This window comes from Triticum aestivum, chromosome 7B, assembly GCF_018294505.1.
Source record: "Triticum aestivum cultivar Chinese Spring chromosome 7B, IWGSC CS RefSeq v2.1, whole genome shotgun sequence".
In the NCBI taxonomy this organism is placed as follows: Eukaryota; Viridiplantae; Streptophyta; class Magnoliopsida; order Poales; family Poaceae; genus Triticum; species Triticum aestivum.
In genome coordinates this window covers 710,836,640-710,859,206 of record NC_057813.1, presented here as the reverse complement: position 1 = coordinate 710,859,206, position 22,567 = coordinate 710,836,640, and the positions used below count along the sequence as shown (strand labels likewise).

The 22,567-nt window shown below is 45.2% G+C and overlaps 2 protein-coding genes across 6 annotated transcripts; both read left to right on the top strand.

Annotated features, from left to right (window-relative positions):
• Positions 1–1,125: 1,125 nt before the first annotated feature.
• LOC123159822 (pyrophosphate-energized vacuolar membrane proton pump) lies at positions 1,126–5,816 on the top strand (the record flags this gene model as incomplete). The annotated part of the gene is given in 8 exon segments (XM_044577640.1): positions 1,126–1,413; positions 2,720–3,294; positions 3,393–3,772; positions 3,863–3,949; positions 4,020–4,350; positions 4,536–4,946; positions 5,060–5,119; positions 5,211–5,816. Coding segments are annotated over 8 exon segments (2,331 nt in total). The 3' UTR covers positions 5,418–5,816.
• A 7,756-nt stretch (positions 5,817–13,572) lies between these two features.
• On the top strand, positions 13,573–20,034 carry LOC123156311 (protein S-acyltransferase 24). Of its 5 annotated transcripts, none has more exons than XR_006477973.1 (14): positions 13,573–14,071; positions 14,749–14,889; positions 15,191–15,303; positions 15,461–15,540; positions 15,633–15,796; positions 16,554–16,692; positions 16,772–16,871; positions 17,301–17,358; positions 17,491–17,568; positions 17,668–17,766; positions 18,204–18,208; positions 18,336–18,352; positions 19,001–19,247; positions 19,322–20,034. XR_006477973.1 is itself a non-coding variant. In XM_044574449.1 (14 exons), exons 1-14 carry the CDS (start codon positions 13,805–13,807, stop codon positions 19,002–19,004), a joined length of 1,344 nt encoding a protein of 447 aa, XP_044430384.1. In that variant the 5' UTR covers positions 13,574–13,804; the 3' UTR covers positions 19,005–19,286. The 5 variants fall into 5 exon arrangements, 4 of the variants coding, with proteins under 4 accessions (XP_044430384.1, XP_044430383.1, XP_044430382.1 ...); XM_044574449.1 differs by lacking the exon at positions 19,322–20,034 and adding an exon at positions 18,041–18,119 and having other exon boundaries at positions 13,574–14,071; positions 19,001–19,286; XM_044574447.1 differs by adding an exon at positions 18,041–18,119 and having other exon boundaries at positions 13,576–14,071; positions 18,204–18,352.
• The last annotated feature ends 2,533 nt before the right edge of the window (positions 20,035–22,567 follow it).

The following is a 22,567-nucleotide window of genomic DNA, read 5'->3' as shown; positions in this document are numbered from 1 at the left end:
ACTGTCAACAACTTTCCTAAGTGCCACGACAAAGAAAAGCCTGACGTTACTATGGCCTCGCAGGTGGCATTCATTATTGCTTTCAGAACCGCCAAGTATAACGCATACACCCCGTCTGCCGCTCTCCCACTCTTGGGAGTCGTGAGGTCCGAAGACCGACAAAGTCCACGCATCCTCTACGTGCATGGTGCCAACAACTGTCAACAACTATCCTAAGTGTCACGATAAAGAAAAGCCTGACGTTACTATGGTCTCGCAGCTGGCATTCATTATTGCTTTCAGAACCGCCAAGCATAACGCATACACCCCATCCGCCGCTCTCCCACCCTTGGGAGCCGTGCGGTCCGAAGACCGACGAAGTCCACACATCTTCTACGTGCATCGTGCCAACAACTATCAACAACTATCCGACGTTATTACGGTCTCGCAACTGGCATTCATTACCGCATTCCCAACCGCCAAGCATAGCGCATACACACGTCATCCGCCGTCCACCCACTCTCGGGAGTCGTGAGGCCCAAAGCCCGACAAAGCCACGCCACCTTCCCATTGCCACAACGCGCCGTCCGCCATGCAAGAAAACCCAGCTCATTGCGAGGCGCTCGAGACGTCAACCCAAGACTTTGACCCTTTGGCGAACTCGCAACGCATAACCACCACCGCTGTCAACCTCCAGAAATCCAGAACAACAACAGCCCGACTTTCAACCGCCAACACCACCACAAAACTACCCGTGAAAAAAAATATCCATATAACTTTTTTATCGCTACATTAACAATGCTCACACTCCCTCTTGACCGGGAGAGGATAGACTCGGAGGCGATCTCTTTTCACCCTCTTGACCAGGGAGGGAGGTGAAACGGAACAGAGCGATAGCCCAAAGACCCCGCAAATCACGGAACTGCCACTCCCGGCCTCCACGTCACCGCCTACACTCCAGCTCCATCCTCTTCCTCTCCCCACTCCCGGCCTCCCTCTCCTCTCCGCTCCGGCTATAAAAGCCGCCGCTCCCCTCGCCTGCGCTGCTCTCCGCTCTCCCTCGCTCTCGTACTACCTGATCCTCCGCGGAAGGTGGGGGAACGGAACGGGAAAGAACCGGTCTTGGGCGCGTGCTGATCTTTCCGGCGGCGGAGATGGTGGCGGCGGCGGCGATCCTGCCGGAGCTGGCCACGCAGCTGGTGGTGCCGGTGGCGGCGGCGGTCGGCATCGCGTTCGCGGTGCTGCAGTGGGTGCTGGTCTCCAAGGTGAAGGTCGCCCCCGAGCCGCGCGGCGAGGGCGGGTCGGCGGCCGGAGGAGGCGCCGGCGCGGGCGGCAAGGACGGCGCCAGCGAGTACCTCATCGAGGAGGAGGAGGGCCTCAACGACCACAACGTCGTCCTCAAGTGCGCCGAGATCCAGACCGCCATCTCCGAAGGTGAGCCACGCACCCCCACACAGCACAGAGATATGGCCCGGCCCGGCGGCCGTAGCTGGTAGTAGTAGTAGTTCGCGCTCCGGTCGGCGCCGGCCGGCGGGCGTGGATCGATCCGGCGTCCGAGGGCGGGCGGGTAGGTAGATCTCGGCCATCTCGGCGCCGGCTGCGGCCTCCCGAGCGCGCAGGAACCGGGCGCCAGCAGTAGTCTCCCCGCCGGTTTGACTGCTTTCTGTTCGCTTGCGGCGTGAACGCCGTCAGAAACTTTTCCTGTCCGAATCCGCCGCGGCGCGTAGCGTGTAGCATCATAATCCAGCATGATACTGTAGATGGTGTGTTGTGCAGCGGTAATTTCATATTTTTGATGTGTTCTGTAGCGGTAATTTCTTCATATTTTGATGCATGGATTCGTAATTTATTATATGCTTGATTATGTACTTCTATCAACTTCTATAGTATCAGTCTTACACTTTATAGGTGGATCTGCGAGCAGACATTATAATATCGATTGTCCCCGCTTTGCGCAGCACGCGATATAATAATCCTCGCTCCAGCGCGTGCTGACTAATCGTGGTTAAATTTCGATTAATTAACCATCCGCTCACTCCCGACAAGATTTTTCTCCCTGGAGATATATATTTCTTGTGGGGAACGAGTGGGTGGGGATGCAGATCTGCGGGGATGGTTGACGGTTGGCAGTAAATCAGAAGTGTTTTTTTGTTCTACTTAGGAAAAAAAAACTAGAAGTGATTTGTTCTTGGTGAGAAGTGAGGTCCCCGGGCCCAACAAAGCCCAGCAGCGACCACGCTGCGGTGCAGGGATAGATAGGGTAAGCTGACTGACTGCATGAAGAAGAGGACAAGGTATTGCAACCGCCGTCCTCCCAGCTGCCATTTGAAGACACGGGGACAAATTTTCTGTTAGGTGCTGCTGATTTTAGTGCTCTGTTTTATTTGCAGTTTTGCCCAAGGCTTTGTTAGCTGGTTTATATTCTTAATAATGGTATGTAAGTTTGTTTCAAGATCTTGCTAGGGTTAAATAAAAATAGGGTTAAATATAATCTAAGAATATGTGTTGGGTCAGGTCGAGGTCAGTTTTTTTTTTGTTTTTTTTTTTGATAAAATAAAAGGCCAGCAGGTTGCTGTATGGCTCACAACACAGTACGTACATTGTCATTACTCTCACCTTTGATATTTTGTATTTGCCTCCATGTTTTATTCCTGATAAACTTCCTCTTGAAAATGCTTAGTGTCTACCTTTGTTGTATATGCATTTGTGGTCTGAACACTCTTGCTCTCTTGTAAAACAGGGGCAACCTCCTTCCTTTTCACCGAGTACAAGTATGCCGGAGGGTTCATGACCGTTTTCGCGGTCCTCATCTTCGTCTTCCTTGGCTCCATCGAGGGGTTCAGCACAAAGAGCCAGCCTTGCCATTACAGCGTGGGCAAGACATGCAAGCCTGCTCTTGCCAACGCCGCCTTCAGCACAATTGCCTTTGTGCTGGGTGCGGTCACCTCGCTTGTGTCTGGTTTCCTCGGAATGAAGATCGCGACCTACGCGAATGCCAGGACCACTCTCGAGGCAAGGAAGGGTGTCGGGAAGGCGTTCATCACCGCTTTCCGCTCTGGTGCTGTGATGGGCTTCCTTCTTGCTGCGAGTGGCCTTTTTGTTCTCTACGTCGCAATCAACCTGTTTGGGCTTTATTATGGTGATGACTGGGAGGGCCTTTTCGAGGCTATCACCGGGTATGGTCTCGGCGGTTCTTCCATGGCTCTTTTCGGCCGTGTAGGCGGCGGGATTTACACCAAAGCTGCTGATGTTGGCGCTGATCTTGTTGGGAAAGTAGAAAGGAACATCCCTGAAGATGACCCGAGGAACCCAGCTGTAAGTGCCTATCCTCTGTTGTCGAACAGAGTATTAATATTCTGATAGGTAGTATTTTTTATCTACGCATGAGAATGATCATTCCTTCCTTCATGCAGGTCATTGCAGACAATGTTGGTGACAATGTTGGAGATATTGCTGGAATGGGTTCAGATCTCTTTGGTTCCTACGCCGAGTCGTCTTGTGCTGCTCTTGTTGTTGCCTCGATCTCTTCCTTCGGAATTAACCATCAATTCACCCCCATGATGTACCCACTCCTAATTAGCTCAGTGGGTATAATAGCTTGTTTGATAACGACTCTTTTTGCAACCGATTTCTTTGAGGTGAAGGAGGTAGATCAAATAGAGCCTGCCCTTAAAAAACAGCTTATTATCTCCACTGCCGTGATGACCGCTGGCATTGCACTTGTCAGTTGGTTAGGCCTCCCGTATACCTTCACAATATTCAACTTTGGTGCCCAGAAGACTGTGCATAGCTGGTATTGCCATCTTTTCAATTTGAATTTATATAATTTTGTTCAGGCCTTCCTCATTGAATTCATGATCTCACTTCACCTTCTATTTTACAGGCAACTATTTTTGTGTGTGGCGGTTGGTCTCTGGGCTGGCCTAGTCATTGGATTCATTACAGAGTACTACACAAGCAATGCATACAGGTACTTGCAATTTTGGTCATGTATAATTCTCATTGTGAGTTTCAAGTTCCTGACAGTTCGGCGCTTTCAGTCCTGTGCAGGATGTTGCTGATTCCTGCAGAACTGGAGCTGCTACCAATGTCATCTTTGGTCTTGCTCTGGGATACAAATCAGTTATTATCCCTATCTTCGCCATTGCCTTCAGTATTTTCCTCAGCTTCAGCCTTGCCGCGATGTATGGTGTGGCTGTGGCTGCTCTTGGAATGCTCAGCACAATTGCGACCGGTCTTGCCATTGATGCCTATGGCCCTATCAGTGACAACGCTGGAGGCATCGCTGAAATGGCTGGCATGAGCCACAGAATCCGTGAGAGAACTGATGCTCTGGATGCTGCAGGAAACACAACTGCTGCCATTGGAAAGGTATACAATCTTTAACTTGTTTTCTGTCTTTAATTTGAGAGCTGAATGACCTTATTATCTCATTCAAGGAAGTGCATTCCACTGTAACTTGAATACTCCATAGAATATTTCTTCAGTTATAATTTCTTTCCACAAATTTCATTTCAAACTACTAAACTCTGTTTACCATGGTTTTTTACCTGTAGGGTTTTGCAATTGGCTCGGCTGCCCTGGTGTCCCTTGCTCTCTTCGGTGCCTTTGTGAGCCGTGCCGGGATCACAACTGTTGATGTTCTGACACCAAACGTTTTCATTGGCCTCCTTGTTGGTGCCATGCTCCCGTACTGGTTCTCTGCAATGACCATGAAGAGTGTTGGAAGCGCGGCTCTCAAGATGGTGGAGGAAGTGCGGAGGCAGTTCAACACCATCCCTGGGCTCATGGAGGGCACCGCCAAGCCTGACTATGCGACATGTGTGAAGATCTCCACCGATGCGTCCATCAAGGAGATGATCCCCCCGGGTGCTCTGGTCATGCTGACACCTCTTATTGTCGGGACCTTCTTTGGCGTTGAGACCCTCTCTGGTGTCCTTGCCGGTGCTCTGGTTTCTGGTGTTCAGGTTGGTGGAACATTCTGTTTTGTGGGAATATACTTAGCATTCTGTTTCCGTACTCTGTTGCTGCATGCATAGCCATGTGATGTTCCACTCAAAACTGTGTTGTTTTTATCCAGATTGCCATTTCAGCATCGAACACCGGTGGTGCCTGGGACAACGCGAAGAAGTACATTGAGGTAAAGATCCTTTGACCCCCATCAGTCAGGAGCTTTCCTTTTCCTCACGCGTTTGCCAAAAATCATTAACTGTGTGTTTCCTTGGTTTTAGGCTGGCGCATCTGAGCACGCAAAGAGCCTGGGCCCGAAAGGCTCGGACTGCCACAAGGCTGCTGTGATCGGCGACACCATCGGGGACCCTCTCAAGGACACCTCGGGCCCCTCACTCAACATCCTCATCAAGCTCATGGCGGTCGAGTCCCTCGTGTTCGCCCCCTTCTTCGCCACCTATGGAGGCATCCTCTTCAAATATCTTTAGAGCGAGAAGGCCGATGCATGATCGACTATCTAGTTTTGCCGGTGGGGAGCGTGCTACTTCATCTACATGTTATGGAGCTCCTTCAGATGATGACCCTCTTGTGTTTTACATTTCGTTGTTCCTGGTCTTGCGCAATCATGTTGAACTTTGTCTAGTTTTCGTTCCGGTAGATGTAGTAGTGGTAGCAGAGGGTAGCGAAATGGACGGCCATTCGACAGGTTTGGACCAGAGTGTCTTGGGGGTTCTATTGTGCCTGAAGATGGATGATGATGATGACGACGACGATGATGATGAATCTTGTATGCACATTGCAGATTCCATGTCTTGAATTTTCAATGGGAGCTACCCTTATCATTCTGTAGGTGATTGGATGGATGCAATATGACATTGTGTGGATTATTTTTTTGCGTTGAATTTATTTCTTGAGGGGATGTTTTTGGGTTGAATTTCTCAGAAAGCATGAAAGTGGGGACAAGGTTAAACCGAGCTTGACCTTATGTGAGCTTGGATGAACAGCAAAATACATTTTTTTTTTCATCAAAAAACATCGTTTTTCCCATGTATTTTTACTAATGTCATTTTGTGATGAAACTTTACAAGAACATTTGTCAATGTTTGCTATCTTTTTCAGAATTATTTGATTTTTTTCTATTTTACTGTTCACCTTGGGCTCACAAAGGCTCAGTTCAGAAAAGCACTTTCATGAAAGTAGCTGCTTCAGCGAAAGTACCTTTCTACACCCAGGGGCAAATGCTCATGGTGTGAACAGTAAAATAAAAAAAATAATCTGAATTTTTTGTTACATACTTTCACAAATGTTTGTTGTGCATGCAAAATTTCATCACAAAATCACATTTGTGGAAGTCGTGCCAAAAAAACAAAGTCAGACCTCCAAAATGCTTTTGTAAGTAACATTTTCAGAGCATTGATTTTTTCTTTATCATGCCTTTCATCAATGTGATTTCGCGATGAAATTTTGCATGCACAACAAACATTTGTGGAAGTATGTAACAAAAAATTCAGATTATTTTTTTTGATTTTTTTTTGATTTTACTGTTCACACCTTGAGCATTTGCCCCTGGGTGTAGAAACTCCTTCAGGGACTATGTCTTACGTCAGGGTCACCGGTGATGACTGGAATATAACAAAAGGGCAGGCATCAAAATACATCTTGTTCCCAGGGTCCTTTTGGTCTTAACTAGTAAACTGGATCGTAATGTCATTTCAATGGCGTCACCTTGTTAGTTGCAATGAGAGCAATGTCTTAATCTTAAATTAACATAATTAGTCTATTGCAAAAAGCCTTGTTAGAAAAACACTGCACAAGTAAGACAATCAAGAAAAAGGAGGCGTGGATTTAACATTGAAAACTATACGGGCAACAACTAGCAACAATGATTAGGCCATGCTTGGGTTGAGTGTAATTTTTGTCTATTTTGAGGAGAAGCATAGAAAATACCCCCAATCCAAGCATGCATGCCAAATACTCCCTCCGTTCCTAAATGTAAGTCTTTGTAGAGATTCCACTGGATGGACTACATACGGAGCAAAATGAATGAATCCACACTTAAAATGCATCTACACTAGTAGAAAAACACCTAATAGTCCCGGTTCGTGAGGGCCTTTAGTCCCAGTTCATGAACCGGGACTAATGGGCCGTTACTAATACCTCCACCCATTAGTCCCGATTTAAACTAGAACCGGGACTAATGTGCCTCCACGTGGCTCTGTGCGCCAAGCCCAGTCAAGGGGCCTTCGGTCCCGGTTGGTGGCACCAACCGAGACCAAAAGTCCATGTTTTTTTTTTGGAAATTGGCTATTTTAGGGGTTTAGGGGGTTATTTTTAGGTTGTTATATTAGCTAGCTAATAGAGAGAAGTGTCCTCTCTTATATCTTCGTCCTTGGTTTACCAACGCTGCTGCTATATATGTTCATTTTACCCGCTGATATAATAACTCATGCATGCTCGCATACATCAGCATATATAATAACAAGTACTCGTCCTACTAATTATGCATCATCATACAACTTCTACTCGTTATTAATAATAAGTCATACGATCATCATCCTCATAGTCATCGAACCCAACCCTACATAATTGTTCTTAACACATGATCATCAGTATCAGGTAGGACCTAAACACCCTTAAGGTAAAATAACATAAAACAATATAGATCCTGACTCTCCATTATGAAGAATGGCGATCATCCTGTCTCCAATTTTTGCCCTTCGCTGAATGTTGCTTCCAAGAAGCTCCTTACGACTGTCCATATATTTTTTCCATTCTTTGATTCTCATGTCTCCACTTATTTTAGAAACCCGGTATGGACAGTTGAGATTCGTAGGACAACCTGGTTGTATGTTCAAAACATGAAGGCTACCGTGTGTATACATCAGATGAGGCACACAATCATTCGGGATTATCTGTTGAAAAACATAGTAATAACTTGGTAGTTAGCAATGATATGATGTACTAGTTTTAGAAGTGTGCAAAAAGATGCACGGATGTTGTAATAGTACAAAAATCTTACCAGGGTATTTCCATGGTAGTTACCGTAGTTCAACACGTGCACTAGTGGCACGTATTGACCATAATGTTGAGGAGTTCGATTGTAGACATTGTAATTTTCAAGATCAGTACAAAATGCGACCAGATGATTTTTCTCATGATAAGTTAGTTCGGAGCCTTTGGTGTAGTAGGTTTTGTCTACCATCTTCCGCACATTCTTTGAAGAATGAAAATAAGCTGTCAATGGAGAATAAGTTGTCAACTATTTTGAAATAAACAATATAAATTACTTAATAACTATGTTAAGCTCACATGGGGGAAGAATTGAAGGTGTATTCACAAGGACGAAAATCGTAGGTCTCTCTTGCTCGATTGTAGGATCACCAAGATCCATGGTAACAAGCATACCCTCATCAAAACCATACATCTTGCAAAGTGCTTCCCAATTTTTGCAACCAAAATGGGTTACACTCTGAGCATTGTACAGCTTTACTTGAAAATTCACACCATGATGGGTACTTAGAATAATTTTTTTGGTTTCGAAACTTTCATGGTCTTCAAAACCCATCCTCTCTAAGACATAGCGTCTTGCAAAGCATGGGATAAGCTAGTCGAATTGGAAAAGATGAAAAATATTGTCATGACTAAAATAGTTGAAGTCATGAGTAATTACAAAAAAACTATTATCGTCGGTTGCGTACCGTATGAACATCGAAGGTCTCCTCGAGCTTAATGCTGAAGCGACGATCTTTGTCCAGCACAATGAACCTGTCGCAGATACCTCGGTCGTCGTGGCACCAGTCGCACTCCCCCGGGCGGTTTTCGTCGTCCGATGAGTACGACATTTCCGGCCTACGTTCATAATTCAAATATTAAACTAGATCATTATTATTAATCATGGGTTGACTATCGATGATCGATGTACGTAGCTCCTCCTTTCATTCCCAAATGCATTATTATATCAAATTGTCTAGCACACGGGAATGAAAGAGAACTTATCCAATATGAGCATTCAATAAGCAAAACCAAATCATAAAATAAGCAAAACCAAATCATAAAATAAAGTATAGTATTCAAATTAGCATGCATTCAATAATTATAAGCAAAAGTATATCATCTCTTGGTGTCCGTACATCGTCGAATATTATCACTAATACAACTAGAACCGTAGCGCCCGACGGGTATCGACGCGAGCGGTGGACACCCAAAGATAAGGAACCATCACAGGATCATAGCTCCAGTGAGATCCCTGAAGAACCTGCCAGGTATTGTCGAATCCGCCCTCCAATGCAACCATGTAGCGACGGACGTGCTCGTCCTTCTCGCTGACACGGTGACGTACCACCTCCGCGGTGTCCGGATGCCTCACCACCGTCACTGGCCCACGCGACCGCCACCAAACAAGGATCGGGTCAACAACGGGTTGCCTTCTCACCAACCTACGTCCCCCGGAAGGTAGCACCTCCCAATACCAGCCCGGCGGAGCCCAGTCCCGAACATGGCCCTGATCAAGCAGGCCTCCACCGTCGAGTCGACGACGACGAGGATGCGGGATAGGCATCAAAATACATCTTGTTTCCCAGGGTCCTTTTGGTCTTAACTAGTAAACTGGATCGTAATGTCATTTCAATGGCGTCACCTTGTTAGTTGCAATGAGAGCAACGTCTTAATCTTAAGTTAACATAATTAGTGTATTGCAAAAAGTCTTGTTAGAAAAACACTGCACAAGTAAGACAATGGAGAAAAAGGAGGCTTGGATTAACATTGAAAACTATACAGCCAACAACTAGCAACAATGATTAGGCCATGCTTGGGTTGAGTGTAATTTTTGTCTACTTTGAGGAGAAGCATAGAAAATACTCCCAATCCAAGCATGCATACCAAATAATTAATTGCAACTCCAACGCGGTACATCAAAACGGACACCTCAAATGTCCACCGACACATGGGCCAGGCGAATTGTTCGGACTTTCATGTCTTGAATTTTCAGTGGGAGTTACTTTTATCATTGTGTAAATGATTGGATGGATGCAATGCAGACTTATTGTGGTATATGTTTTTTGTGTCAAATTGCTCCAATTGAGGTGTCCTGAACCCTCTCAAGAAAGCATGAAAGTAGCGGCTTCAGGAACAAAGCTGTTAAAATGTCTTATGCCAGGGTCACTGATGACTGGAGTATAACAAAAGGACATGCGTCGGAGTATGTGTTGTTTCCCACGGTCAATGGAGTAAACAAAGTAGAGGCATTAGAGTATAGATTGTTTATCTGGGTCATTTAAGAGCAACTCTAGCAGACCCCGCAAAACGCCCCGGCCCGCAAAATAACCGCCAAATTTCGGGTTGGGGCCAAAAAATATGCACGAGCAGACCCCGTAAAACGCCCCGGCCCGCAAAAAATTTCGTGGGGCGCGGCAAATCTTCTCTCTCAATCTCCATCTTCACGGGCTGGGAGGCCGACCCGAGCTCAACCCCCATCCGGCGCGAGATTATGCGGGAGGGACATTTCCGCGCCCCCTTTCCCGCTCTCCGCACCCTCCGCCACCATTGCCCCCCCTCTGAAAGCTCCGGCTGCTCCTCCCCGGCCGTCCCTCGCCGCCATGGACGACACCATGCTGTCCCCCGTCACCGTCGAGGTCGCGCACGCCCCTTCCCCTCGGGCGGATCTCGTCGCCGGCCATGTAGGCCCCGCCGGCGTCGCCCAAGCACACGCCACGCCTGCCCGCAAGCGGCAGGGCAACGTGCTTGTGCAGGGCGGGAATCCGGCTACCCCCGCCGCGATGGCCCGCGCTCCGGGCGCCAATGCCGCTGTGCGATCCCGGCCAGCGACGGAGAAGGCCGACAAGGTCGCGGGCGTAAAGCGGAGGAAGGTCCCGACTTCAAGGAACAAATCTTCTTCAACCCCTCACTCCATCCCCCCCCCCAAGGTGGTGCTCCGGCGATGCCGTTCAAGGGTGCCACTGCACCCGCGAGCGAGGTGTTCGACGAAATGGCCGGAAGGTATATCTCTTTTCGGACTTTGGTGATTCTCTTTCATTTTTGCCATTGTTTTTCGATAGCTCATGACTTGTCATCGTTCGGTATAGCGGTGGTTCGAACAATGCAACAACCAAGTTCGTGAACTTGTTGGACACGAACGCGGTTGACATTGATCAAGCCCCTGTCGAACCTTTCGTCTACAATGAAACGGAGGGCGGCGTGGACGATCATGGTTGTGCGGACGACTTGGCGGAGATTGAAGCGGAAACGTTTGAGAATTCACAAGCAAAAGCTGGGAAAAGCCAAAGATCAAAAACTACACCATCTTGGAAGATCAAGCTTTGATCAAAGCATGGAGTGCGGTGTCTCTTGATGCAAGCACTGAGTACTAATCAAACCGCCAAGAGATATTGGCAAATGATCGAAGATCAATACTTCCCCATTATGAAAAACTACCCCAACAAGACTCCACGCACATTTCGGTCGCTTCAAGGTCGTTGGGAGAACATCAAGCCTATGTGCAGCCGTTGGGCAGCTTGCTTGGAGCAAGTACGCAATGCACCTCCAAGTGGCACCGTGGAGTCCGACTATGTGAGTTTGCTTTGCCTTTGTTGAAGTTGTGCATCATTATAATGTATCATGAAAAATGATTGCATCACCTTGTTCGCATTGTGTAGGACAAGATTGCTCAACAAAGATACAAGGACATGGAAGCTTCGAAAGGCAGATTTTTTAAATTAGAGCATTGTTGGGAGTTGCTCCAAAAGTGCGAGAAGTGAAAGTTGATCGACAAAGAGTCCCCACCCAAGAGAGGCTCACTTACAAACATGGATGAAGACGAGGATGATGATGGCCCAAGAAATTTGAATAAGCCCGATGGCGACAAGAAGACTAGAGAGAAGATAAAGAGAGAGCAAGAAGCATCAAGCTTGAGGGAGAAGATTGATGCCATGGTGCAATCAAACGAGTTAATGTTGTTGAAGTCGTTGGAGATCAAGAAAGAGTTGGCCGAAAAGAAGGCAAAAGAGAAGCAAGAAAAATGGCAAATGCTCAAGGAAGAGGGGCTGCGCAGAGCTGCCATTGAGGAGAGAAAAGTACGCGCCTCTGAAAACAAATCGTTGTCATTGTTGCTCGCCGAAGAGAACAAGATCATGTCAATGAACCGCAATGGCATGGACGAGGTCACCAAAACATGGCATGATATGGCAAGGAGAGAGATCTTGAAGAGGAGAATAGTCGCCTCGGCCGGTCCGTCTGCCAGTTCCGGTGATGTTTTCTCTGCTCCACACAGTGGCAATGTGGATGATTTCGGTGCGGGAGTTGGAACAAGCGACGGAGGTGGCTACGGTGGCGCCAATGAAGTTTTAAATGGACTCCATGGCGCCGAGTAAAGATCGACCCCCAAGATGATGCCGGACATGGGCGCATACCTTTGCATGCCCTCTTTTGCGTAACGAACTTCGCTTTTATTCGCGCGCAAATTGTTTATGTCATTTGAATTTGAACTTGTTTGTGAAACCCTATGACAATTTCAGATTTGCAGTTCTTGTGTTTGCGGGTCGTTGCGCTGGAGCCCGAGCAGAACCCGCATAGCCGACCCGTAAAAAAGCATATTCCGCGAATATACATTTTTACGGGTCCGTTTGGGGGGTCTGCATCTGTGCTAGCCCTTGCCGGCCCGCAAAAGCGGTTTTGCGCGAACTGCAAACGCGTTTTGCGGGCCGGCGTTTTGCGGGGTCTGCTAGAGTTGCTCTAAGGCTTAATTGGATCGTAATGTCATTTCAAATTTTCAATGGCATCATCTAGTAAGTTAGAAACCAAACAAAGTACGATATCAATATCTTCATCTCACAATAATAGTAGTTACTGTATCGAAAAAGCGTTATTAGAAAATCACTGCATAACTAAGATTATCAAGAAAAAACACTACATAACTAAGATAATCAAGAAAAAGAAAGTGTGCTTGTCGAAAAGGAAAAAAAGGTACCGCGAATTTAACATGGAGAACAGGCAGCGCTAATTAGGCCATGCTTAGATCAAGTGCAACTTTTATGTACTTTGAGGTGGAGCATATAGAAAACACTCCTTGTCCAAATAGGCCGAGTTATCGAAAAGGTCACGTCTCAACCAATTATATCCACGGAGTAGATATGTAAATAGAAGTAGCAGCGAGTACGATATTGTAAATTTCCTTATAAACGATGTAACCATTATTACTAATAAATAAAGAGGATGTTTTATTTAAAAAAAGAAGAAGCAGCGAGTACGTAACGTAGGAAAAAACAAGAATGGCAAAGGGATATGGGTGGAGCCTCCGTAGACGATGGCGCAAATCATCTTTACGCCTTCACTATTTAAACCGAGTTCATTTTAAATTTAAATAATACAGGTGGTTCGAGAGGTCCAAGGAAAAACCCAGACCGAAAAATCAACGCGACACAACCCACTTGGGTAAACACCTTTGTCTCCACCTATGCTTAAACCTAGCTCTAACAATCATTAACTGAAGTTGTGAATTGATTTACAATCAGATATGTAGCATTAAGGTTGTAAATTAATTTGAATTTCATGGCTTTCAAATTACTCGAAGCTGTAGCCCGACAGAAAATAAGGAAAACAGAGGTCCTGACACGCAAAAAATCCCCCACATTCGTCCCCCTTCTCCGGTCCGGGTCTCCCCTCCCCCGCCCCCTCTCGCGTTCTCCGCCTCCGGCCCACCACCAGAGCGGAGACCAGCCCGCCCGCCCGCGTCGCCGGAGGCCGTCGCCTCGCCGCCAACGCCCAGTCAAACGCACGCACGCACGCACGCTCTCCCCAACCACCGCGGCAGCCCGAGCCAAGCTCCTCCCCTCGCCCCACCGGCCCCGCAATTCCCCCAAAACCCCCGATCCGATCCCCGCCCATGGCGTCGGAGATCGAGGTGCTCGAGGACACCACCGCCGCGGCGGCGGCGACGCCCGCGGAGGTGCCGGTGGCCGCGGCGGTGGCGGAGGAGGAGGCGCTCAAGGACGACGTGTACACGGCGGCGGCGTACGGCGATCTGGAGAAGCTGCAGCGGCTGGTGGAGGCGGAGGGCCGCCCCGTCGGCGGGACCGACGCCTCCGGCTACTACGCGCTCCAGTGGGCCGTCCTCAACAACCGCGTCGCCGCCGCGCAGTACATCCTCGAGGTTCCGGCCCCGCCCCGCTCCGCTTCCCTCCCCTCTCAGCTTTACCCATGCGCGCTTGCTCTGCGAGCTGAACTTTGCATGCCACACAACTGCGGGCGCCTTAGTGTCGATGTCCGGAACAATTTACGCCGCTGCGAGCTTTAAACGATGGATGCTTATCGTTACCGTGGTCAGAAATTGCCATGCATTGGGTATGGGCCTTTGGGGGATTCCATGAAGTGTGTATGAGCTTGGAGTGTAGCCATGGGAGCTTTCTCAGCTGCTCATTTACTCGGTTGACGGGACAATTGAATGTCCTAGTGCTGTGGCTGGGTAGGTTTGGGCAGCCATGCTTACAACGAGGGGAATTTTCCCGAGGCCGTATATTTGAGTTGGTTAACCGCATGGATTTGTAGCTCGTGGACTCGTTCGAGGGCACCAGCTTGTTGTTTGTCGCATTCACCATTTGCCTCAGTTTAATTCCTCCACAGTTTCGAGTATAAGCAAATGAGCGTGTGGTGGGCTTGGGATAGTCTGCTCATACAATGTAGTGTACCCCATGGCGATCAATAGGAGTATGCCTGTTATGTACTTGAGTGCGTGAATGGGCTTTCTACGCAGTACTTGCTCCTGGTAGCTGTAGTTGCCTGAATAATTTTCTATATTGGCTGGGTGATGATTTTGTGGTCTTTGGACAGCATGGTGGAGATGTAAATGCTGTGGATCACACTGGGCAGACAGCACTTCACTGGAGTTCTGTACGTGGTCACATACAAGTTGCTGAACTACTTCTGAAAGAGGGAGCTAAGGTGGATGCTGCTGATTTATATGGCTATCAGGTCTGCATACTGACTTCTTCCGTGTCTTTCGCCCTTGTTTTGCCTTTGTGTTTGCTTTTGGGTGTCCAATGTTCATTCACAACTGATAGACAACTAGTCGTTGGATATTTGCCTGCCAAATGGATCAACTATTCCCATCTTGTTTTCCTGCAAGTTACACGATAAGAGATATGTAATGGACAAAAAAACCTTTGGCTATACGATTTTTTCTACATGAAAAGAAATGCAAGAATCAACGGCATTCACATGTGGCATTGAATTAATTACAACTCTATAAATCAATATATACTGTTGTTTGCAGGCCACACATGTTGCAGCGCAGTATGGTCAGACAGCATTTATTTATCACATTGTTGCAAAATGGAATGCCGATCCAGATGTCCCTGACAACGATGGAAGAAGCCCATTGCACTGGTTTGTTCGTACCTTATGCTCTTGAGTCTTGAGTAACTCATTAGCCTACCAATTATTTCTGCTGGTGCATTATGTAACATATGTCTGAACAGAACTTTAGGACCTGCTTTTACATTTACATTTCTGTTTTCTTATGTGTTGCTTATTTACCTTGTAGGGCTGCTTACAAGGGGTTCGCAGATTCGATACGTCTTCTTTTGTATTTGGATGCTCATAGGGTGCGGCAGGATAAGGAAGGCATGTGCTAAATTTATTCACTGCTCTGCCTGTAAATAGAACACAGCACGTGGAGCTTGACTTTTATTTCTTTATGACAAATGCTGCCGTAGGTTGTACTCCTTTACATTGGGCTGCTATCCGGGGTAATCTAGAAGCATGCACTGTGCTAGTTCAGGCTGGGAAAAAGGATGACTTGATGGTGAAAGACAAAACTGGTTTAACTCCAGCACAGCTTGCTGCTGATAAGAATCATCGACAAGTTGCATTTTTTCTTGTGAGTAACAACACGGACCATGTCATTTCTGTTCTAGTCTACTTGAGCTGCTATTTCCAGCACCTCGGAGGCTCAATGCACAAGCACTGTCATCTAATAGGGATTCTGTCTAGTAATTATTTTGATTTGCATAAAGACAAAAACTATAAGCAATATTAATTTGCATCACTATAGATTTTGTATGCCTGCTTTCTAATTGTTTAAATTCGTTAAGGAAGGCTGAGTTTCATGATGAGGTATTGTTGGCGAATTTGTTGAATGATGCACATGCTTTCTGAACCTGGTAATTTTATGTGTAGACTTGATAAAAGTACAGTCAAATGACATGTCTAATTGGCTATATTTAGAACAAAAAGCAGATACTGGTTTGGCTGGAAAATACCAGAAACTGGTACTTGTATGTACATAGATGCAACCAAGGAGAAAAATATATTTTCTTCTTTGTGACCTATTCTCTTACTGTCTCACAGATATTTTGCAGATTCCATTTGAACTTAGGAATTGAAATGATTAACTGTTTAGCATTTACATGTGGTTGGCTGATTGCACTGATAGATTAAGACTTCTTCACTTTAATTATTTATGATGCCTTGTAGATTAACCGTTTCAGTTATCCCTCAATGTATATTATCTGCAAAAAAGCGATCATGTTGATCTTGAGTTGAAAGGGCTTTAGTATTGCTGATATTTGAACTGGGGAAATCTTTTCTTGTTTCCAAGAAGAATCTGAAGACTTGATTTGCGTCATTCCTTACAGGACAATGCTAGAAGGGTACATGACAGTGGATGTAACAGGAATCCGACATTTGCAAAGCTATCAAAAGTAGGGCTTGCTCCTCTTCTTTGGTGTATCGCTGTTGTATTGCTTGCTACATATATACATTCTGTTATAGCAGGTAAGTGGCGTTTCTAATGTCTTTTCACTCGCCCTGTTCTTCCGCACTGTGGTGCTTATTTATATTTCCTTTTTACCAGGACAATATAACATGGGTATGCCACCAGCATTTGGGCTATTTGCATGGTCCGGAGTTTTCGTTGCAACTGCTGGCTTGGTCATGTTCTATAAATGTAGCAGGTACTGAAGCATTTGGGTAGTCCTCCGTTCCAAAATATTTGTCGTGGCTTTAGTTCTGAACTAAAACCACAACAAGTATTTTGGGACGGAGGGAGTAGTTATGAAAAGGTTGAATCCAGCAAGCATGTTGATTCTTGTCAGTTACCACTTTTCTTGACAATACTTTCAGACAGTGGCAGAGTTCATTATGTGTCTGCTTGCATATTTGCACTCATATATGACATCCTGTTTAGATTACTCTTATATGTGTTACGTACATGGCAAATTATTTAAACATTATTCTTTTGCGATTGCAACGTATATATGTGTTGCAAATTTGCTCTATTAAAATGTAGTGCTACTAACCCATTGCCACCAGTTAGAGACAAGCGACCTAATTATCATTAAGCAACACCACTATGATGTAAAATTTGCTTTTACTTTCTGCAGGAAAGACCCTGGCTACATCAGTGCGAATACAAGAGATTCACATAATCAAAGGGACGATGTAAGTTTGAAAGATTAGCCGAGTTAATTTGGTTTGCTGCAAGCACCTTTATGATCATTTGCTATTCTAGATGCGTTACCAAATTTAAGGTTTAAGCATATCCCAAAATGTTGCAATCCCATTTTGCTTTAGGAACCCTTGTTGAAGATGGAGTTAGACAATCCTGCACTTCTGACTGGTAACTGGTCACAGCTTTGTATAACCTGCAAAGTAAGCGGTACATTACTACATTATACAGTGATGAATTAGTTGTCTCTATCCTAGAATTATATTCTTAGGCCTCTGATTTCTGAACGTGTCGTTCTGCAGATTGTCAGACCTGTTCGTTCGAAACATTGTTCTACATGTGATCGCTGTGTTGAGCAGTTTGACCATCACTGCCCCTGGGTATCTAATTGCGTCGGCAAGGTAGGCTTTTCAGTCATGTCATATGTGCCTACATGTGATCAAATGTAGCTATCAACTTATCACCTCTTCTGAAGATGTATTGGACGGTTTATGTTGCTTGATGAATATCATGTAGACAAAAGGTTATGATACCACCTTACTTTTAAGAAAGTGACACTATGAAGAGCCTGTGCTTATCACTTGCTGATTCTTTCTTTACTTTTTGTTTGAATTTTGTTATTCTCTTCATATCTGCTTGTTCTTCAGTCTGATCTATAGTGGAATGTAACTGCAGAAGAACAAATGGGAATTCTTCATGTTCATCACTCTAGAAGTAATTGCAATGATCATTACTGGTTCTGCTGCCATCATAAGTATAGTCTTAAGTCTTCTGTGGCTTTTCCTTGCAACATGGACTGGAAATGTTCCGTATGATTCATTACTTTTTTTGTTGGCAGGGACTGTAAGTGACCCAGCTTCTCCAGCATCCTTTGGCGATTGGCTAGGCTATTCTGTTGTTTACCATACTGGAGCTGTTTCTTTTTTCATGATGGACCTTTTCATTTTCTTTGGTGTTGCATGTCTAACAGGAGTTCAAGCGTACCAGGTATTTAAAGTTTTAATGTTATAAATCGTGGATGTTTTTACCTAAGAAAACCAAGTTATTTGTTATTTGATTCTAAAATCATGAAGCCACCGATATGCTTGTGCATTGTAGCACAATCTTCAACATTTTTTGATTGCTAACTAAACTAAGGCATGAACTTGTATAAAACATCCTGAACATAACATTATTTGTGCCTTGCTGGATCTTTTTTTTACGGAAAGTATGCTACTGCGGTAACACCTTTACTAGAGTTTTCCCAGATATTTGTGCCTTGCTGGATCATTTTTCTATGGAAATTGCTGGATATGTCAGATTGGCATGTCGTTGTCAGCTCATTCATGAGTATATGACCTATCAAGTATGAACACAACATTATTGGTCAGGCAATATAGTTAAGCATTTGTCAATAAAACTGTATCATGTTTGGAATTCAATAGCAAAGTCAAGATTGCAATTACTGAACAGAGATAAAATCAAGGCCAGATGCGAAACATCATTGTCTGCTTATTTGATTTATGAAGCTATCTGTGAGGTTCATGTGTGGGACCATGCTTTCCATCCAGTAGTTATAGCCTCTCTGGAGTACAGGAGGGACATGTTGATCTGTACCATGTATTCTTCTTCATGTATTGTTTCTCTCCCTTGTAGATAGCAAGGAACATCACGACCAACGAGATGGCCAATTCCATGAGATACACTTATCTAAGAGGCCCAGCTGGCAGATTCAGAAATCCGTTCGACCATGGGGTGCGCAAGAACTGCTCAGACTTCTTGGTAAACGGGTACAATGAAGACGTTGAGCGGCTCGAGCATGCATCACGCACTGACGAAGAAATAGGAATGATACAGATGACAAGTGCAGTCTCACAGAATGGCGAGGGCAATTCCCATCATGGTAATTGCGATGACCATGCTTGTGCTGATTCACATGCCAACTCAAACTCTCACAGTCAAGGTGGTTCCTCTCAGTGTTGTGACCACAGCAAGAAGAATGAGAGGACACCGTTCGGCCTAGGGCTGGGCCTTGGACGCAACAGTGCTTCCCGGCAGTATATCCGGAATCTTCTTCCACTATGATTCGTCGGTTGGGAATTGGGTGAGTCGTCGCTGTAGATTGTACACGTTCACTGCTCAGGCTCCATCGTCCATTTAGATTACCGTGGACATGTTTTTGCTAATATCGTCGAGGGCTGGCTGTGGAGAATTCGGACATGCTCATATCTTTGGGCGCTAGCTGTTCATTTTACACAGGAGATGGGTTGTAGCAATAGGCTCACGGATATCCGCCAGTCTGCATTTCGAAAATTGTTACTATGTAGAACAGGATAGCAATTCTTTGCGTATGCAGGCGTGCAGTGGCGTGACAGTCTTCAACATTCCCGTACCCGTCAGGATCGGCGGGAGTACAATTGAGCTATTCGGCACCATATACACACTTGGGAAAAATGTAGCTGTAATTTGTAAATTTGAGGGAAATTGTAAATTGATTAGTAGCTTCACTGTGGCTTAAAGCTGCTTTCTTCTCCGTTTCTCATTCATTTTGCGTAGGATATCGTTACACGGGACGACAAGAGGTTTTGCGGGTGTTGCATTATATGACATCCATTTGGTATCTTTTGATGCATTGGTGTTTGTATAAACTGTATTCTGGAGTGGTGATGAAGGAAGCTGACTGGCTGTAAGAAAATATTTCCGCTTCTGCATTTTTCCTTTTTCTTTTGAAGTGCTATTCATGGGCTGTACATTTGTTTTCCCCTTTTCTTTTGTCTATCATCATCCTCTGCTGGCATTCAGATATGTTCATGTGACTATTTTATTTTTCTGTGTACACAATGTAATAGCTGCATTGCCTGATAAAGCTAAGAGATCGTTCAACCTAAAGAGGGATAACACAACAAAGATATCAGCCAGCCGAACATTTGGCGCAGCAATGTAGGTCGTTTTAGAATTCAGACAAGTCAAATGTTTCTAGATTTTATCACTGTTAGAGAAGAGAAGAAAAATGTCAACGTCGACAACACCAAGCCGGATTTAAAATATAACTCTTGCATTGTGAAATTAGTTCTGTTTGAAACAATAATTTCCAGCGAATATGATAGTTGAAATATCGCCTCGAGGAACGCGTATTGTTAGGAAAAAGCCACCAGTTTCATATGATAGTTGAAATATCACCTTTAGGATCACGTATTGTTAGGAAAAAGCAACCAGTTCCCTCTGTTCGAGGCGCTAGGGAAAGGCCCCCGACTAGGGGGCACCCTTGTTGCTTCAACATGACAAATGAGCTCGGCCTCCCATGTATCTTCCGAGTTTGTCCCACCATCAACATTGGGTTATCGCTTTCTCCACCTCTGTACTGCCATCAATAACCTCTACATTCTATCGACGACGGGAACTAGTTACATTGGGCTCATGTTCCTATTGAATTCATGCTTCAGTGAGGCGGACAATATATTTCACTCCCCTTTACATCTAGGCTATTTTAGCCCTTAGACTTTGGATCAATGTAGGCCACGAAATCCTTTTTTGATACTGCATTGGCAGGGTCTTGACTTTAAGGCCACTTGGCTCGGATACCATGCTGAATTTATGCTTCAGCTAGTTGCTCCCAAAGTCCGAACCGATAGAAAGAGGTGGACAATATATTTCAACAGTTCCATCATGTAATGTCGTCCCATCATGTAATGTCCAGCCATCTGCATTCCCTGGCAAACCGGCCGCCGCCGTCATTGCATCAAGAATGAGCTATGCGTCTCCTCCACGACGGCAATAAGCAAGCTCTCTTAATTTCCCTTTATGTGGTATGGGGGTAGGGGGACCGTAAAGCATGATAGGAATGGGGAGTAGAGGCGGAGAGACGAGACATCAAGTAGGAGGAGAAATTATATAGGAGGAAGGAAATGAAAACTTGAAGATGTACGAGGAATGCTCTTGAGGTGGAAGACAAACGACCAATCCCAAAGGTATTGTTTACCATTTTCAGTTTATTGAAACTTTGGAATACAATTTTTCTGTGCAAGTTTTCTTTTTGCGAGGGTAAATGAGTTTTATTTCATAATCGTAGAGTTAATTTAGGAGGCAGAAGTTCCTCGATACATGGTTGTCCTCTCCATAGCCATACCTTGGTGCTACACTCGGTGCGACTCTCAGTCAATGCTATCCTATTTTGTTCCATTTTATGCAAGTTACGGCAAGTAGGACATATATACAACTCGGTCAGATGTGCATTCAATGGCTTAAAGTAAAATAAAAAATAAAAAATCATACAATCTGTCACACCCTCTGTTTCTAAATATAAGATGTTCTGACAATTTAATTTAAACAGAAATAGTTTACATTTAGAAACAAGATAGTATAAATAGTGAGTGTGTGATAGTAAATTATTGCTGTTTAAATTAAATTGTCAAAACATCTTATAATGAGTGTGCAATAGTAAATTAATATCCAACACCAACTTTTCCTGAAAAACAAAAATTAATGACTGGCAAACTTGCAATCGAGCTTGGCCGGTACCTAAAAAAAGAAAAATGTTGAGCTTAAGGTGGACCCCCCCCACCCCACACACACATAAAAAACTAGTAGAAAAAGGGCCTAATGTGAATCTCATTAGTCCCGGTTTGTAATTGAACCGACACTAATGTGATCATTAGTGCCGGTTCCAACGGCTAGGCGGGCGGTGGTCATTAGTCCTGGTTCATGGTGAACCTCTAGTACCGGTTCAGTCTGATGTCAGGCTGTGGCCCCACCAACACCTTTAGTCCCGGTTCGTGGCACGAACCGGTACTAGGGATGGACCTTTGGTCCCGGTTCGTGCCTCTATATAAACCCCTTCGTCCAGCCCGAGTTCTCTGTTCTTCCCCTTTCCTTTCCTCTCCTCTTTGTTCTTCCCCTCTTCCTCGAGCTCATCACACATTTTGCCCAAATTTTGTCAAGATTTGAAGGCCCCCATCCATTCAAGTGATCACAAAGGTTAGCAACTTTGTTCTTTCATCTCTCATTGCTAGATTAACTCTTGCAATGCTCTATATAGTGATTAATTTGTGGGTTTTAGTAATTTGGAGGAATTATTTGTGGTGGTTTATTTGACTTACATGCAATTTGAGCTCAAAATAACTCTTAGTTTGCATATGTAGGTATGGTTTACTTAGTGCCTTCCCGTCTCCATCCTAACGACCATCGATCGCCCGCACCGTCCCGTTGCCGGCACCACCTTGTGGT

Excerpts from the sequence above, each read along its gene's own strand:
- LOC123156311 (XM_044574446.1), top strand. The coding sequence starts at position 13,805 with ATGGCGTCGGAGATCGAGGTGCTCGAGGACACCACCGCCGCGGCGGCG. Across the intron at positions 17,767-18,040 it reads TATCTAATTGCGTCGGCAAG|AAGAACAAATGGGAATTCTT; the intron begins GTAGGCTTTTCA and ends ATGTAACTGCAG. Across the intron at positions 18,120-18,203 it reads TGGTTCTGCTGCCATCATAA|GGACTGTAAGTGACCCAGCT; the intron begins GTATAGTCTTAA and ends TTTTGTTGGCAG.